This window comes from Panthera leo, chromosome A1 (assembly GCF_018350215.1).
Source record: "Panthera leo isolate Ple1 chromosome A1, P.leo_Ple1_pat1.1, whole genome shotgun sequence".
Taxonomy (NCBI): Eukaryota; Metazoa; Chordata; class Mammalia; order Carnivora; family Felidae; genus Panthera; species Panthera leo.
The window spans coordinates 110,157,834-110,176,280 of NC_056679.1; the positions used below are offsets into that span (position 1 = coordinate 110,157,834).

The following is an 18,447-nucleotide window of genomic DNA, read 5'->3' on the forward strand; positions in this document are numbered from 1 at the left end:
TCTTTATTACCAGTAAAACAAACAAACAAATCCATCATGGTCTTTAATCCTTTCCGCGAATGTTTATCAAGCACCTACTATATACCAGGCTGAACATCCACCTTCTGGAAAGCTCCAGGCTCCTCTCTCTCTTGCTCCTGCCTTGTTCTCCAGCTGGAACAAAATGCCTCAGGCAACAACTTCACCTTCTCTCAGATGCAGCCCTTCCTTTCCTTCCCTCTCTTCTGCCTCCTGGGTTTGTGGCTGTCCTGACCCTCCTGCTGCGACCTTTGCTCAGGAGCTTTTGGTCTTTTGGTGTCTGCCCATATTTCAACTGTTTACCATCTTTCCTGCCCAGAGGGAGAACCTGGGAGGGGCTGGGCCCTGGGCCAGGACGAGGCACGGTCAGCCTTTGGGGCTGGAGGGTTGATGAGTAACAGTCACCGTAAGGTAGGGACCAACAAGCCAGCGGGTGTTGCTGACGCAGAAGAGACCCAAGGTGGGTCACTGGCTGTGGTCTGAGGTCTCCAACTAGCCCTTCGGTTGCCACTTGAAGGCCTGCTTCTGGTAGTCAGCAGCAGCTTGGGCATCTCCTGCCCTTTTTTCCTCTCCCGGAAGAAGACACCTCTCTCTGTCTCTCCAGGTCCTGCCTGTCACCAGGGCCTAATTCTCCAGCTACGTCCTGCCAGGAGCCACCCTGGTGCTGGGGCTTGTGAGTAATCCCACGCCTGAGTGTGGGCCACATGCTGCTGATGCACTCAGTCACTATGCACGTGTGAGCAGAGCCCTCATGCGCCCCTCCACTCCCCAGCATGGCTCATGAGCTGGGCCTGCATAGTGGTGGTGATAAAGGGTTTTGAGGAGCATCATCACAGAGCCTGAAAACAGGCGGCTAGAGAGAAGGGAAGCCAGAGGCAGAGGCCAAGGGATTTGTGCTCCAAGTGTACAGCCTTGGGGAGAGCCCTTTTTTCAGAAACACAGGGGGTGAGCCTTCTCCACACCTCAGAGCACTAAGGGTCCCTGAGTGTTAAGAGAGCTTACACCTGCCACCCGGGCCACCCCCACACTGAGACTCCGGCGCGGATGGCAGGCCCAGGAGGCAGCAGGCTGGGATGCACCCCTGCATTGGCCTCAGCTTGCTATCTGGGCCCTTGCCTGGAGCCTGGGAAGAGGCCTCGGCATCCAAGGAGCCACTTTGAGATCCAGGCTCTGGGCGGCTCAGCCATTCACACACATCCCTAGGCTTCTCCACACTCCAGTGCCATGGAGCAAGCTTAGAAATCGGTAATGTGACCTTGAGTGCTTAATTGCATGTTGAAGTCCTTTGAAGTCCTTGCAAATGCTTTGTACAAACAGTGACATTTATGAGGACGATAGGGTGCTATCCTGGTAAGAAGCTGACATTAAAATTGTTCTCATTTTATATCTTTGTAATGAAATTCTTTGTTTCCTCTGCAGCCATTTCTGAATATTTACTAACATTCAGAGAACTCTCTGTACCATGCAAAATTTCAGGTTTCTCTGTAGTGCCTAATGTCAGGCTGGGCTGTGTGACAGGAGGCCAGAGCCTGATCTGCAGACCTGCTGGGAATTGTTACTCTGGGACATGAGGAACATGTATCCAGCCATCTTGCCCCTGCATCTTCCTCCAAGAGGAGGGTTTGTTTTTTTTTAAAGCACCAAAGTATCATGTTTTAATGAGTTTTCTTTGCAATTTGTATATAATAGATTTTCAATAACAACCTGTAATTAGTTCATTTTCTACTATTCAATTGCTCTGCACTGAGGCCATTGACAGCTTCCAGCTGAGATCTTTAAAAATGGAAAGTGCTTGAAGACTCAGCTCCAGACAATGCGGGAAACTGCAGGCCGACAATGCAACTGGTAGGAGCAAACCTGAGCAAGAGGCGTCTGGGTTCAAAACTCCCAAGAGGCAGAAATTGGCCAGCAAACAGCAGTTCTGATTCAGAGCCGACTCTTCCATGGCATGATGAGGGCGAGATGGCCCCACCCCAGAGCCCTGGTAGATGTACGGGGGTCCCCATTCCACCAGCCCTGCTCCCCAGGGAGGAGGCACTCACTGAGCATCGCTCCCAGCCCAGCAGCTGCCGATGGCTTTTTGGGCACAGCTGGGGCAGAGGGAGGGCTGCTCATGTGCCCCCTGAGAAGAGGCACCTGGGAGGACAGAGCTCAGGCACTGGGGCAGCTCCTTACACAGCAGCCCTGCTTGCTTTTCTGTCCTGACCATCATTAGTGGAAACTAGAAGGCTCTAGTGGCCACAGGGGTTTTCCAGGGCTGAGTGCATGGCTCTAGCTGATACTCAGGATCCTCCCTGGGGACTTGCTGGGCCAGCACACCTGCAGGTGCCTCACAGGCCGGGCGCCGGCTCAAGAGGCTTGCACAGATCCAGGGCAGGTGGCCTCTCTCCTGTCCCGGCTCCTACTTTATTTGCCGTGTGCCAGCCTGCAAGCTCCCTGCGGGCAAGGCCCGCTCACAGCTATGTTGCCTGCCAAAGAGCAGGCTCTGTGCATGTTTCCCGACCTGATGCTTTCCTCCTCCTTCCCCTTCTGGTCTCTGCTTCTGAACCTGTCCCCATGTGTGGTCTTCCTGCCCTGGCCTGGTGCCCCTGAAATGTTCCAGTCAGCTGGCCTGCTCCTTACATGGGCACTGCCCTCCAACTGTGCCTGAGTGGAGAGAGTAGGCCTGCACCCCCGGCCCAGGTGCTGTCCCTCCTTTCCTGGAGCCCGGCCCACACCAGCTTCAGGGCACACTTGCCCTGTCTTCCCACAGTGATCCAGTCATAGTATTGCTTCCTTTGATATTTTTGGCATTGACCTGAGTCAGGGAGCTTGGGTGTCTGTGCTCAGGGGTTTTGCTCAAGAGGCCTGCCCTCCTATTCTGCCAGGGCCCAGCTTCGGGGAGGCGGGGGCGGTTCCTCGAGAGGCCAGGGTCTCCAGTTTTCAGGAGGGCATGCTATGTGGGTGTTGCCTTTGCCATTGTGATGTGGCCTCAGGAGGGAGGGAGGTGGCCCTGGGGGCCCAGCCGGGGCTGAGCTGGCGGGTCCTTCAGGTTCCCAGGAGCTACACTCAGAGGAAGTACAACCCCATGTTGTATGCTGATGAATTAAGTCCCAAGGTACATGGATTTGCACAGAGATGAGAGCCACTCTCCTGGTGGGAATGGCAGGAGCCAGAGGGCCTGTGCCTGGTCCTCTCACAGCCAGGGTGTGAGGGGGGTGGGGGTGGGGGTGTGGGCTGTAGGCTCCTTCCATGGCAGCCCTGAGCGGGAGCCCTTATCTCCACACACAGTTGTCAGAGGTAGAGATAATTAAGCAGCGGGCAGGTAGCCTAACAGCCTAACAGAACACTTATCCTGAGGAGGGCTGAATGGCCAATTAGTGGCCCCAGGAGCAGGATGGGAGCTTTATGGGACAAGCAGCTTTCGTCTTCATTAAGGAAACATTAGGCCCATGTGGGCATCAGGGCTCACCTCCCACCCCGGTCACTCATGCAGGTGATCAGAGATGTCTGGGGCTGCTAGGGAAGCCACAGGGGTGCCCTTGCTGGCTGGGTCCAACCTGGCCGGTGCTTCCTCAGTGGGGGTTCTGGCTGTGGGGCTCCAACAAGGTGCTTCCTCTGTTCCCCTGGAGACGTGCAAAGACCCTCTGGGACCTTTAGTGACAGTTACACTGTGTTTGGACCTCTGGCAAGCAGAGAGGTCTGCTTCATCCCCTCAGTAAACAAACATGGGCCAAGGGTTTCCTGGGTGCCAGACCCCATGATAGGCATGGGGAGCAAAATAGCCTCTGGCATCCTGGAGCCTATACACTAATTTGGGGAAGGATAATAATGACAACGGCACAGGGTGACGGGGCTGGGAGCAGTGGGGGCTGCGGGGAAAACACGCAAAAATCTTCACGTCCGTCCCTGACCTACTTGGTTCATGATTACTCAGCACTTAGCATTTACTAGTGCTGAGTACACGACTGTGATGGTCATGAAGCCATTTTACAGACGAGCAACGTGAAGCTCAGGTTTAGTTCTGGTAAAGGATTGTTCAAGTTCATGTAGCTAGTAAGCGGCGGAAGGAGGATTTGAACCAGCTTTGACACTGAACCATCAGGCCACAGCCTTGTTACTGTGGAGAGGTGAACTCAGGGATGTGAGCACACACAGGAAGATGTGTGGGGCTCTGTGGAAGGAAGAGAAACCGAGGAAGACTTCCTAGAGGAGGAGAGCAGTGAGCTGAGACGTGAAATTTAGGGAAACACGCTGTGGGGACAGTGAGACTCTCGTTACTGGAGAATGCCGATGAGTCGTAAAGTGTGTTGAAATGCACGAGGAGTTTCTGGAACTAGATATTTGCGTTCAATCATGGTTCTGCTGTGTGACTATGGGTTAGCCACATAAGTTCGCTGAGTTTTTGTCTCTTCATCTGTAAAACTGGGTCATAATACACAGTGCTGACACATGATTAATGTGAGGTGTCATTTTATAGGACTCGATGTTAAGAATCCACTATTAACTCCAGTGTTGTTAACAAGCAAAATCATTCAGATGGCACACTGGCTTTGGCTTCAGGGGCACATAGCAAGCTCACATGGAGGCCGTCTCTCTATGCCTGAGGGGAGGAGAAAGCACCCTCACTTCTGTCCTTGGGAGGGACACCTCTCAGCCCCTCTTGTCTCCCGATTGTCAATTCCTCCTTTGGCCGAGCCAGGTTAGCTATTTTATACCCTTGAGTGCAGGAGGGACCAAGGGCAGTGAATCCGATTTTTTGGACACGTGATTTGCAAGTCCTCTGTGAGGCAACCAGTTTCTCCATTTGGGGTTAAGGGTGTCATGTCAACAGTGGTCTTGGCCTCCACCGGCACTGAGGCCCGTGCACACGTATCTCTTGCTCTCCAAAGCCAAGAATGAAAGAGATAAAGTTTTGCTCTCTGAAATGATGCTACTCACGACTGAAAACTCAGGGACCAAATGGAGGAGGGTAAAGCGGCATTCTCACCCTGTGAAGCGAGCCTGAACTCCCCTTACACAGATAAGGAGCCAGATGGATTTGGGTGTTTAGCTTTAGCACCGTGCCCAGCACAGGCTGGCTTGAGGGCTGCCTGACGTACCGTGTCTGACACGGTGTCAGGCCTGTGCCGGGCACCCCTTTTTCCAGAGGATGAGAGCATGGAAGGTAAAGCTGCACCTTCCTTCCATTTTGTAGCAGTGACAGCAGAAACGCAGCGGTAAATTCGCCAGGTGACCATCTCCTCTGTTTCACAGAGTTGCCCTGGATACAGAGGTAGTGTGATAATCTGATGAAACCACTGTGTTCTGTCTTGCTTGCCTGGAGTGCAGGGAGGGTGTCCTGCTCCCACACAGGCCTCTCCCTGCAGTTCTCCTCCGTGACATGGTGCATCTGTGACCCCAGAACATTAGCATGTGAAGCCCTGCATCCTGCCAGGCTCGCCGCTCAAACCTTTCCTTCCCAGCCGACACGTCGCCCTCACAGGATCAATGAAAAGGACAAGTATCTTTCCAAAAAGCAGAAGAAGCTTGTAAAGAATTGAAAGCGAAAGAAAAATCCCCATTTAAACAATATGTTTTCCCCATGATCCCAATCTAAACGTTCAGAAAAGTGCAGAAACATGCATTATTGGAAAGCTTTTTAAACAAGCAACTTTGAGATTAATTTATTGTGATGCATGGACATCTTGCTCACCAAGGACCCTGGGGCCTGGGCCTCTGCCTCAAGGAGAGGAGCAGTGGCTCTGCGGCCGGTGTGGCCGGGGAGGGGGAGGGGGTGGTGGTGCTGGGGAGGGTGGAGGGCACGTGGCGAGAGAACACTGTACCCTTAGTTCCGAGATCAGGCCATGATATGGAAAGCCAAAAGCCACTCGGAGAGAATGTTCAGGTGATAGATGGAGAAAGAGAGGGAGGCCACCCTTATATTTCACGCCCGCCAGTGTACAGAGACGGATGAGTAGGAGATTTAGCTCCATCTGACAGTCAGGCACAGGACTGACTCCCATGGCTGAGGTACCTGGCCTCTGCCCTCCTCCCTGGGAGGGGTCACCTGTTCCGCAGAGACAGGAAGAGGGTGCAGCCCCAGCATGAACCAGCTCAGCGGAGCACGGCAGCTGCCAGCCTTGGGGTTTCTGGCAATGCCCCCAGCCAGCTGCAGACAATGGCACACACCGGCCCAGCCTGAGCTAAGCCAGCTGCATGAGAAGATGCAATTTAGGAGACCCCGCCCCCCTCCACCAACCCACTGCGCAACACAACACCAAAAACTTAATACAACCCCCTTCTCAGGCAGAGGTCCTGCAGACCCATCCTTTAACAGAGTGGCCAAGTCTTGCCAGGAGGTACCCCACAGACCCCGTCCTGCCTGGTGCCCAAGGACCCTGGCAAAAAAAGAAAAATATAATGTCAAAGTCTCAACCCATGCCAGCCCATTGGCTCCAGTTTTTAACTTAAATCCAAAATGTTGTTGCTGAAGTGCTTGAGATATTACTTTCTTAGTTTTAGTGAGGTTTCTTTAATGTCCATTGATTTCTGGGTAATAAGTTGTACCTATATGTCTCATTTCAATTACCTATTTAACATTCACTGAACCATAAATTCATTCCCACAGCTATGGGAATTTCATATAGAGTCCCTATGACTTTGAAAAACCATTGATGCCTCATGCTCCGAGTGGCCGCATGTCAGGCCTTTATGGCTGGGTTAACTCATTTTGTGGCTTCCTTAATGGCTGTGAGTTTACATTTTATTGCATATCTATTTTTGGGCCTGGGCTGTGATGAATGGTTTGGCTGCCTGGTTCAAAACAAGTCCAAGGCAACAGCAGATTCTAATTTGCTTTAAAAATGATGATTATAAAGCTTTTCAAATAATAATCCAGGAACGAAGGAAACACATCCCACATTGCTCTGCATGAGACATATGGCTGGAGGTGAAGTAATGACATCCCTCCTTTTCCACAGGTAGCTCATGTTTATAATGACCTTCATTAGGGAGGCCAGGGAGGCCTTTTTCATCATGGGCAATCAGCATGCTTGCATTTCTTCAAGAGTAAAGCCAGTTTTCTCCTTGGCCCCGACTGATTCTCAGAAACAGAACTCACGGAGCAGAGGCTTCTGCGGTACCAGGTACCAGGATGGTTCTAAGTGGTGCCATTCTCTGGTTAATGATGTCATCGTGGGACATCTCAGTAGTGATGCCTGGTGCATCCTCCAAGTCCCTGAAGTCAAGTCTGGGTCCCTGGCTCTATGCATTGACCTCTTCCTTCCTCCCATCTTTTGCAGAGAGGCCTGAGCACAGAAAGCATTGCTGGGAATGTCTCAGAGCTGTGCCCAGGACACTGGTTGCTCCTCTCCTGACATGCAGGGATGCTCTCCCTGTCATCTGCCTTGACATCTGCTCTTTTCTTGTTCATGTTCTATGAGATTAGAATCACCAGGGGGTCCCTATGTGGGGAAGGTGGAGAGAATATTGTAGGAGGGGACACTGAGGACAGGAGGGAGGGTCTTGTCCAGTGACGTGCAGGTCAGTGCTTAACAGTTGGCTCTCCAGAGGAAGAAAGTGCCCCCCCTTTTGTACCATTTGTGTGGTATGAATTTCTGTGGTGTAGATACTCCCACCATGGCTGATTTAAAGCTATCAAGTGTTTCCCTGTAAAATTGCTGAAAATCTAGTCATTGGCTCTCATGAGCTAGGTCTAGGGAGTTGCTGATATTGCCACACATTCTAAAATATAGAGATTTATTTATTAAAAAAGTTTTTTTTAATGTTTATTTATTTTTGAGAGAGAGACAGACAGAACACGAGCAGGGGAGGAGCAGAGAGAGAGGGAGACACAGAATCCGAAACAGGCTCTATCCGGGCTCTGAGCTGTCAGCACAGAGCCCGACATGGGGCTCGAACTCACAAACTGTGAGATCATGACCTGAGCCGAAGCCGGACGCTCAACTGACTGAGCCACCCAGGTGCCCCTAAAATGTAGAGATTTATTTCAAGGCATAAATTTCTCTACAAGGCGAACACCTCCCACAGCAGGTTAAGCCTACCAGTCATTTGCACCTTATTATAAACTACTGTACGTCGATAGGAGTTTCAGTAGTGGGCAGGGAGAAGGACGATGGGTACCTATCACAGTACATTAGGCAGAGCCCTGTAATTGGGGGTTGGACTTTGAGCCTCGGCAACAGGGATGTTGTGAACCAGAAAGGCACCTTTCCTGCCCTCTCTGCCCCCGTGTCAAGCTCATGGACTTTCCCCAGGGAAGAGTCCCACTCGTTTCTCTCCTCATGTCATATGAGTACCTCCTCTATCTGCCACAAGAGCCCTTCCTGCCAGTGAATCATGACTGCTTCTCAGGCCTTGTGAATGTTTGCATTAACAGCACGAAATGTCAACACGAAGCAGGAATACTTTTCTGAGAAGTCGAACTCCAGGTAGAGGTTGAGGCTGGGGAGAGGATGTGAGGATCTGTGCTTGAGAGTACTCAATGCACCTTGGCGGTGGGTGGGGGGAGGGGGTGTCTCACACCTATTCCCCAAATTCTAGGGCATGCTGGTAGGAGCAGTGAGCTCGTAGGTCATGTCCAAGGGTGTCTCACACAGGATGCACATATCACCTGCTTTAAGCAGGGGCTGAATGTTTAAGAAACATAAAGGGGTTCCATCTCTTTGAGGCCAAGAATGTTCCTTCTTGTCTCAAGTTTGGGGTCAGCACTGCCCTCCCCTCTCCTCCCTGCTGAATTCTGTGAGCTCTCTACCGGAGCTCATTCCTCCTGCCCGGCCAAGCCTCCAGAACGCTCCTGCAGAATCTGCCTCCTGGAGTCATAGACTCCCTCGGGTATCTGGCAGTGCCCTCCCAGCCACACTTAAATCACAGTCCTGGGTTCCTCCAGTGACATCAAGAAGGGCCTTTACCCAAAAGGAACAGATCGCGCGTTCCCTCTTCCCACCCACGCTCCTTTACCCTTTTCTTAAAGCTCAGGCTTGTTGCAAAACAAATTCAACTGATTTCACGTATGAAAGAAACCAATGATGGAGACAACCGACGACAGACTCCAGAGCCCCGCAAGCGGGAGGCGCAAGCCCGCCTGTGGAAACAAGCCCATTCGCGCACACACCCCTCATTGGGGCTGACTTACGGAAAGCTGTGTAGAGCTCGTGGAGGGTCAGGGAGCCATCGTTGTTGTAGTCATCAAATCGGAGGAGGTCGCCCGGTGAGCATCCCAGGAAGCCCTCCTCCAGGTCCTGCTCCTTCAGCACGTGCTGTGGGTGAGGAAAGGGATGAGGCCAGAGCAGGGAGTGAGTTCAGGGCTGTGGGCATGGCTGGAGCCAAGAGGGGCTGTGGTCACCGCCCAAGGGAGGGGTGAAGACTCCAGTGACAGCTCAGTGGGCCATGGGGAGCACCCAAAGCTCTTTGGTTTTGTCTTGCCTCACCCTCTCATTCTATAGATGAGAAAACTGAGGCTCAGGGAGGGCAGGGACTTTCCCAGGGTCACGCAATGGTCGGGTCAGAGTTGGGATGAGGGTTCAGGTGGACAGATCCCAGACGGTCTCAGTTGGGAATGATCTTTGCAGGTCCTGGTCTACCCCTTCATGCTACAGATGGGGAAACAGGGAGGAGAAGGGGCCTGATCAGATTAACTCAGCAAAGAAACGGTGGCTGAGCGCAGCCGAGGTCCCTCAGGCTCCTAGTTTCGTAGAGCTGGAAGGTCACTTCTCCATCAGTGCATGCCTGCCTGACCTCCACACTCCAAAAGCCCTCACGGATCTCAGGGCAGCACCTGCTAGTCACAGCACCCGTCCCCCCAGAAAGGGGCAGCTGCCATTCTACTGACTTGGCCTGAGCTCCATGGCTCTGACTGCCTCATTCTGCCAGGGGCACAAACGTCTGCCTTTGGCATTCTGGCATGGTGCTGCGGATGGGCCTTTATGAACTTTTCTCTGGCCATGGCCTCGCCAGCATGACCAGCCAGGTGCCAAAAGGTGACTAAGGGTGGAAATTCCAGGTACCCTCACACAGCTGGAGCCAGAGGCTGGGTTTTCCGGGACTAAAGTCTTGCAAGGAAAATGCTGAGAACGAAATCTCAGAAGAAAGGAAGTGATTTCATTTTATTTTGTGGGGAGAGGGGGACAGAGACATTTTCTCTTTATTTAACAGTTTTAGCTTGACCTGCTACGTTAAAGGCAATTTAATGTGATAACGTTAAAAAAAAATGACCCTTCACCTAGCAAGTAAGTGTTCAATAAAAGGGAGATCAACCAGAACGCCGGAAATCAATCTTCCAAAGATGGAAATTTCCCCTTGTCTATTTCTACATTGGAAATTGATTAACTTTTCATAGGACTGACAAGTTTTTCCCTAACACCTTTGATTCAGTGTCAAGGAAAGGCCCACTTTAGCTGGGCTCTGCTTGGCAGTTTTATGAAATGGACTTTAAATACATTAAGTTTTAAAGAGGAAATCATAATCCGATTACCATACTTGTTAACGGCTTCAGGTGCCTCGGGGCATGTGCCTGCCAGGTTAGAGCAACATGCCTAGGAAGGTTCTGTTTACTTCTCAGCCACCTGGGAGCCACATGGGGCTGGGGCGGCGAGAGCTCACAGGCGCTTCTGTCTAAGACAAGCCAAATCCACCTGTTCTCAGTGCTCCCTGAATGGCCAGTAGTGCAGGGAACTGCCAGATGGTTGTTCTTGTAAGGTAACTGTAACTGACAGGACCTGGGCTTTTCCCAGAGTGGCTCAGGTCATCTGTGGGTGGCTGGCCCTGCTCCTTGGGGTCTTAGCCATAGCTGGGAGCCGAGTACTCCCGGAGATAGTCACATGATGGCTGGCAGGGCTGGGATGGTGTGTGCCTGGGAGGCCGTGGGCCGCAAGCCTCCTGGGAGACAGGCTACATACGGATGGACCAGCACGTGTTGCCCAGGAGAGTGAGCATAGCAGGGTTTTGCAAGTGCCTTACAATCTGCTTCCCAACGTACTCTCTGCAAACAGCCTCTGGACTGGCTGGAGTAGAGGGCCTTGAGAGGGGGACCCTGAGTGGCAAAGCCTCCAGGTGACTGCTCTGTACTTGGGTTTTGTGGGCACCTGCTGGCCTCACAGACCTTAGGAGAACAAAGTGGAGCCTTCTTGTGGGAGCCATTCTCCCCCAGGGAGACCCTCATGCTGTGAGGAGAGCAGGTGCATATGCATCAGCCCACCTGGGTTTGTTTTTTTTTTTTTTTTTGAGAGAGAGAGGGCACAAGTGAGTGAAGGGAAGAGAGAGAGAGAGAGAGAGAGAGAGAGAGAGAGAGAGAGAGAGAGAGAGAGAGAGAGAATGAATCTCATGAGGGGCAGAGGGGGGGCGGGGAAGCAGGACTCGTGCTCACCCGATGAGGGACTTGAACTCACGAACCATGAGATGATGACCCGAGCTGAAGTCAGATGCTTCACTGACTGGGCCACCCAGCTGCCCCAGCCCACCTGGGTTTTGCCTGAGTTCATCATGTTCTTGACAGTGACCACAACTCAGGCAAGTTACTTGATTTCTTGGAACCTTGGTTTCCTCATCTAAAAATATCTGTAGAGTGGGGATAACAGGAGTACCTCCCAGCTTAGAGGATGGCCAAAAGGTTGAAGGGGGAAATGATAATAACAAAGGCAGTGATGATGGCATGGATGTTGAGCACCTATCACCTACCGAGAGGATACCATGTGCTAGGCACCATGTTGAACACTTCACACGCCTTAGCTCCTTTCATCCACCTGCTGATGCTGTGATGGTCATGGACAAGAAACAGAAGCCCAGAGAGGTGAGGTTTTCTCCTAAGAACCACTAGCTAGTGGATACGGGAGGCAAGGCTTGAACTCAGGAAGCTTGACCAGAATGTCTGAGTTCCTAGCTACTACACAGCACAGAAAGGGACTCTCTTATGTTTCTTATGTCATTAGTAAAGGGCCTTGCTTACTGCCATGCACACAGTGGATGCACACAGAGTGCCAGGGCAGTCTGCAGCCCAGTTCTTCCTAGTGACCTGGCCACAGCTTTGATAAGGTCATTGTGCCGTGTGAAGGATGTCTTTAAAGTGGTATCGAAGGTGGGGACTCATCTATATTGTCTGTCCTCCAGGTGGGCACTCTGTGGGCTCTGAGGAACAGCTGCCCCCGCCCCACCAGCCTACATGCAGAGGCTGACCTCACCCTCCTTGCATATCTCTGCACCTGCCCGGTGAGGCTCCAGGCCCTTCGAGGGAGACCAGCAGAGCGGGAGTAGGAACGCAGGCCCTTCTGGCCTACCTGGCCTGCCTGTCTGCCACCAGCATCCTAGAGGCCCTCTCAGCAGCTGGCAGGGGCTGGTGCTCTGCGTTACTCCTTCACTTTCTGCTGCAGACAATAACTGCCCGGGCACCACCTCGGAGCTGGAGAAAGGGACATGTGTGCTGTGCTTGCGGAGGGAGGCAGGGCTTCCTGCAAAGCAAAGCAGGTCGGGCCCTACAGAATGGCGAGGTCCTGGGGGCGCCTGGGTGGCTCAGTCGGTTAAGCATCTGACTCTTGATTTCGCCTCAGGTCATGATCTCACAGCTCCTGGCATGGAGCCCCCTGCCGGGCTTTGCACTGACAGGGTGCAGCCTGCTTGGGATTCTCTCTCTCCCTTTCCCTCTGCCCCTCTCCCATTCTCTCTCTCTCTCAAAACAAATTAACAAACTAAAAAATAAAAGCCACTTTTATCCTGTTAAAAAAAAAAAGAGCCCCCAAGCTGCTTGGTGGAAGCGAGACTTATTTCCTTTCAACGTTCCCGCTAAGCAAAGTAGAGGATTCCAAGAAGAGAAGACTTATTTCCTGATGAAAACATTCGAGGCTAGCCCCTCGGAAGTATGTATTTTGCCAGCTAGCTGAGAGCGTTTCGAAGCTTGTTTGTAAATATTGGCTGAAGGTGGCGGGTGGGAAAACACTGAGAGATTCTCAGAGGCACTGAACGCAAGCTCTCCGACTCCCAGGGGAAAGGCTGCTGTTGCAGGAGAGAGGCCTCCGAAGTGTCCTGTTACAGAGGCAGTTATGAACGACTGTGCTCATATGGGCCTCCCCGGTTCTCTTTATCTGCACACTGCATAGGAAACCGGACTCTTCCGTAATTCGGTTTTTCAGCATACGCTGTACCTACCTGAGCCAGTTCCGAGCTGCTGAGGTGGCCGTCACCATCTGCATCCAAGTCCGCAAATAGAGATTCCACCAGGAGGCGCTTCTGAGAGGCAGGGTCTTGTCGGCTGTCCCCATCTGGGAGTGGCCGGCGGCGGGCCTGGAGCACCAGAAGGACATTCTTCAGGCGGGCATAGTCGGCCATGGTGCACGGGTCATCTGGAAGACAGCATGAGGTTACTGCAGCCAGGCTCCTCCGTTGGTCTCGAGAGAATCTTGTCCCTCCCACTCACTGGGGGTCTTGGGCATTTAGCATGGGCAGTGCAGGCCGCACCTGGAGTACATGGGGCCTGTCTGTCCATCGGCCTGCCAATCCATCTCATCGATATACGGGTTCAGTGAAGCACTGAATATATGCTTCGCAGGATACCCATGCTTAGAAGGAGCCGGTCTGCTCATCCCACAAATATTTATTGAACACCTATTATATGCCAGACACGGAGCAACCGTGCCAGATACAACGGGGGAGCAGGGCTAGGGCAATTCACAGCGGCAGCCCCACAGCGGATTTAGGAAAACCGGCCCCAGTTCTATTTTGTAATAGCTCGTCTTTGCCTTAATCCTACCTTAAAGGCTGCTTTTGAATACTTGGCCTCATAGATTAGGGAATTTTAGTTAACAGGACTAATAAGCCCCTGCTTAAGTTAATTAGGTACATTCCCAGAGCTGGATTACTTCAGAACAAACATGTGTACACAATCTATGACCAAGAAACAAAAGGGAGCTTTAAGAAATTAAAACTGAAGCACACGGCCCATGACTCTTAGGTCTTGTATCTCAGGCATGCTTGCTGAACGGCATCAGAACCACACGGTGTTCTGGCAAATGAGGCCTGTGATGCACTGTGACAGGATGTAGTTTATCTTGTTGGGGACGGGCCCACTAGGGTGAACACCACGCAGGGCTCAGCCCATAGCTGAGGCTGTGGGGCTGTTCGAGGAGCAGGATGGCTCCTCGCGCTCCCACTTCCCCACCTCCCCGGGGAGGGAGCATTATGGCACTTGGCTTTGCTAAGTCCTGGGGAGTGGGTGTGGGCATGGGCATGGGCTCCTCACTGTCTACCCCATCGAATGCCAGGCCAATGCATGCTGCTCGGAAGGGACTGTTGGGCCTGGGGCTCTTCCCCTCAAGTGCAAGGCCAGTTGAGGGCACCAGGTAACAGCTCAGGGTTGGAGAGTCAATATCAAGCAGTGCTGGAGAGCACTGGTTCCAGAGTCCACTGAGCGTGAGTCCTGGGTTTGCCGCTGCCTGAACATGTGCCTTGTGATTTCATCTGTGAGGTGGGGAGAACAGTGCCTTCCACATGGGGATGTTATGAAGATTAAATAAGATACGCACATGAAGGGCTCAGCACTGGCTTGGCACTGAATAAGGGCTCACAAAATGATAGCTACTGTCCCTTCCTCATGACCAAAACCACATTTGCTGAAGAGCAACAAACAAGGAAGCTACTTGGTGGGGAAAGGCTCACAGGGAAGTCCGTCTGTCTGTCTGTCTGTCTCCCTCCCTCCCTCACTAGACAAGCTTCGATGGCCCAACCACTTTTTCTCGTGCTTGTTTGCGTTTCTAGATTTTCTTCTAATTTGGGGTCAATTGATTCTCGTCAGAAACAGATGCCTGTTACCATTTTCTCCTGCATGTTTATTTAGAAAAAAATCAATTGCTGTGTTCAATATAATCAAATTTATTTGCTCTCTGGGAGTTTCCATGTTCTGACGAGAATGGCTCTCCCAACCCCCTAACCTGGCTAGTATCTCTCTCTGGTCTGAAAGGAATATCCATTCCTGGGAGCTTTCAGGGCTCCCAGCTGGCAAACCAGATTCTCAAGTCCACAGAAGTGCACGGTGTTGAAATCAGTGGCCTTGTCCCACTACAGAATCACTCCCGCCCGGGGGAAGATGTGGTAGCCTGCTGGGTTCTTCTTCCTGGGCCCGGGTAAAAGTCGGTTTTGGGCACAGAGAAGAAGAGTTTGGGCCCAATCTTTTCCCCCCAAACCCCCAGCAGGGTTGAATGGAGCAGAAGTCAGGACACGGGACACGAGCAGTGTGGATGGGAAGGAGGTTGCTGTGTGGACGGTCTGCAGGGACCGTGCACAGCAGGGCCACCTGAGGGATGGGCCAGGCTGAGCAGGATGGGCAGGGGCATCTCATCCTTCCGGGTCCCTCCAACCTGCCTCACAGACCTCGGTGGGGCACAGATCTCCTGAGAGCCACCTGCTGCCCTAGGCAGCCCCGTGGCCCCCACCGTGAGGTTTCCCACCTCAGCAGGCCAGGGAAACCACTGAGGTGGGGCCCATCAGGCGGTCCACAGCAGGGTCTCTAGGCCCTGCTCCTCCTCCTCCGGCCGTACAGTTCACTGCGAGTTCGGAGGCTTCTGGCTTTTCCACCTTGGCACTGCCCCGCACACACCTCCTGCTCAGGACGGTAGCTACGTGTCTAGAAATGAACCTGGCGTAAGGGGTGGGGAAGGGTCCACTCCCAGAGCCCCCGAGCTTGCCCCCTGCCAGGGCCCACACAGGCCATGCCCCTCCCACCCTTTGTCGGCATTTATTTGCAAAGTCTGTGCCAGATGCCGCTGGCATGCTGGGACACAACGGGGCTTCCAGTCCTGAGTGTCAGAGGTGCCCCCAGACCGAGAGCTCACGGGGCTAGGGTGAAGGCAGCCTCCCTCGGGGAGGGATCTGCAGGATGAGCCCTGGAGGAGGAAGGACAGAAAGGAAGACCATGCCGGGCAGCAGGGAACACAGGGCAGGGGCAAGTATCCGGAGGAAGCTGGTGTGGGTCTGAGTGAGCAGCAAGGAGGGAGGGAAGCGTGGGCTGAGGCAGGATGTCAGGCACTCCTTTGTCCTTCTGTCCTTACTGAGAGCCCTCACTGTGCCCGGGCTGTGGGGGACCGGGCTCTCAAGATGAAGTGGTGTGCTGCTGGGAGAGAATCTTATCCTCCTTTACCCCAGAAGCAGTTGCCCTTGACATGAGTCTTAGCCTCGGATAACGAAACCATTGGCCCAATGTTCCCGACCTCCTCTAGTGTCCCTAGAACTTTGAGGAGTTGTGAGAACCAGAGGGAAGATGCCCAATGGTGCCATTTTTGCACCCATGGAGATGGTCATTTTAGTTGAAGTCCAAACCCTCTCACCGGGATGCCCTCTGACCCTCTATCTCCAGCAAGGACGGCCCCCTGACAAGCTCCCCCCACCCTAGGCAGGCCTTGCTTTCCAGAATGCAGAGGCTAGCAAGGTTGGCAGGAGTGCCAGCTTACCAAGTCTCAGTTGTATTTGTTTTTCTTCCTGCCCCTGGTGTCACCATGGGAGCAGACAGGAGTGGCTCACAGGGGGAGCCCCGGGCATTTGTGGATCTGCCAGACCTGGCCTTTAGCTAAAGGCTCCCCACCCTGCTGCCGGTTTTGAACAATTATCTTATTAGAAAAGAAATATGTGTCTGTCAAATAATGTCTGGAAAGTGCAGATGAATATAAAGAAAGGAAAGACATCCTCCAAATCTCCCTCCCAAGGGTTGGCAGGAGGTCAAGCAGGGCCCTCTGCAAAGGAGATGCTGAGCCCCGGGCTGGCCCACCTCTGCCTCACGGGGACCCCGAGGGCCTGGCCCACACAGCCTCTGTTTTCTGACTTTCCTCTTCCTCTTACTCAGTTTGGACAAGAGAGGGCCAATACTCAAGGGTTGGGTTCTTCTTCACTTCAGCTGGGTCACCCCCGACCCCACCCAGCAAACCCACGCAGGGGACATGAAGCAGTGGGGGTGTGGAAGGAGAGACTGGACCCTACAGTGTGCTCCTGCCCGGGGCTCGGCATTCACTGCCCCCTCCATCTGGAATGCTCTTGACCCAAATCTCCACGTGGCTTGCTCTTGACTTCATTCAGGGCCCTGCTGAGACATCACTGAGTCTAAACTAGCATCCCTGCCCCTATTTGGAGTGGGCCTGGGTCCCAGGGGGAGAGAGGGATCACCTGCCTAGACTTTATCTTTGGCCCTCTGGACGCTCGGCCCTTTGGAGAGAAGGTCTGTGGAGGGGGCGTGGCTGAGGCCTGGGGACCACAACCCCCCTCCCTGGGTCCCTATGGGTGCTGGCCATGATGATGGTGAGAATGGCAATGGTCAGCCCTTCCTGAGAGCCTCGAATCAGGGCCTGTGTGACTCAGCCCCGAGTAAAGTGAAGCTTCCTCACTAACAGATCCACAGCTGGTGGGATTTCCACCGAGAACTCTGGAGAGTGGGAGGCTTGCACAACCCCTGAGACAAGGATCTAGGGTGAGGGGTATGTTTGGAGATGGCCCCAAGAACTGAGGGGAAGGAAGAGGGAGGTGAGCCTGGGGTGGGGGAAAGCCAATAAAGGGGGGGTGGCCACTGTGGGCAACCGGGGCGCAGTTCCACGGAACCTTGGAGAGACTACGTCCAGCAGGCCTCAGAGTCGCTCCGCTTAGGTCGGAGGGTGCGGGACACTCTTCCACCAACTTCCGTCCCTTGTTGACTGAGGGTTGCTTTTGGGGGCATTAACTACTGCCCTGTCTGGCACTTCTGGACTTCCCAAATGAGGACTGAGCACACTCCTGAGGCCCGAAAGTGCCTTCAGGCTGACGATGCGGGTCCCTGAGGTTGGAGGCTATCAGCCAGCGTTATGGGCAATGGTCCACCAAAGCTTCACACAACCTGTGGGGTTGAATGAGGGAATCTGGATGGGGTATCAAGCATCTGCCATATCCCCTCCATGGGATGGCAAGTTCCAGGCAGGTGGGACCAGACTGGACACTTACACAGGCAACACTACAGTGCGAAATGCGTGGGGAATGAGTTACTTAGGGAATATGGCTGAGTACCGAGTCTTGTGGCTCCAGGGTAGACTGTCTCATAGAGAAGCCAGGGGTGATGGGACCACCCTGTAACAACCCTGCCCATGACTTCATCACAGGCTGCTGTGTCTACCTGATACCAACCCCTGTTAATGATAATCCACAAGACTGGACGGAGCACTGGACAGGGAGTCAGGAGACCATCTGGTTCTGCCTTGATGAGCTGTGAGACCCCAGGAAAGGCATTCATTCCCTTGCCCTTCCAGCCTCCACTTCCTACCTTAGAACGGGGGCAATGACAATCCCTCACTAGCTTCTGTGGCCCTGAGAGTTGCAAAGTCCCAAGGAGTCAGCCAGGCCTGAGGGCTTCTCTGGATGAAGTAGGGCTGATGCCCCAAGCGGGCCAGGCTGCAGCTCGTTTGTCATCATCCCCTTCGCCAACGCCCAGTGCCTGGCACAGGTGGCCATGAACTT

At 53.2% G+C, this 18,447-nt stretch overlaps 1 protein-coding gene across 1 annotated transcript in view; it reads right to left on the reverse strand.

The window, feature by feature from the left end:
* FSTL4 (follistatin like 4) overlaps positions 1–18,447 on the reverse strand; it is a 209,270-nt gene that overhangs the window by 111,627 nt on the left and 79,196 nt on the right. Inside the window, exons 4-5 of the mRNA XM_042955606.1 lie at positions 13,135–13,328; positions 9,134–9,257 (exon numbers count right to left, since the gene is read on the reverse strand). Of these exons, the coding sequence (XP_042811540.1) occupies positions 9,134–9,257; positions 13,135–13,328 (318 nt within the window). The remainder of the gene's footprint in view (positions 1–9,133; positions 9,258–13,134; positions 13,329–18,447) is intronic.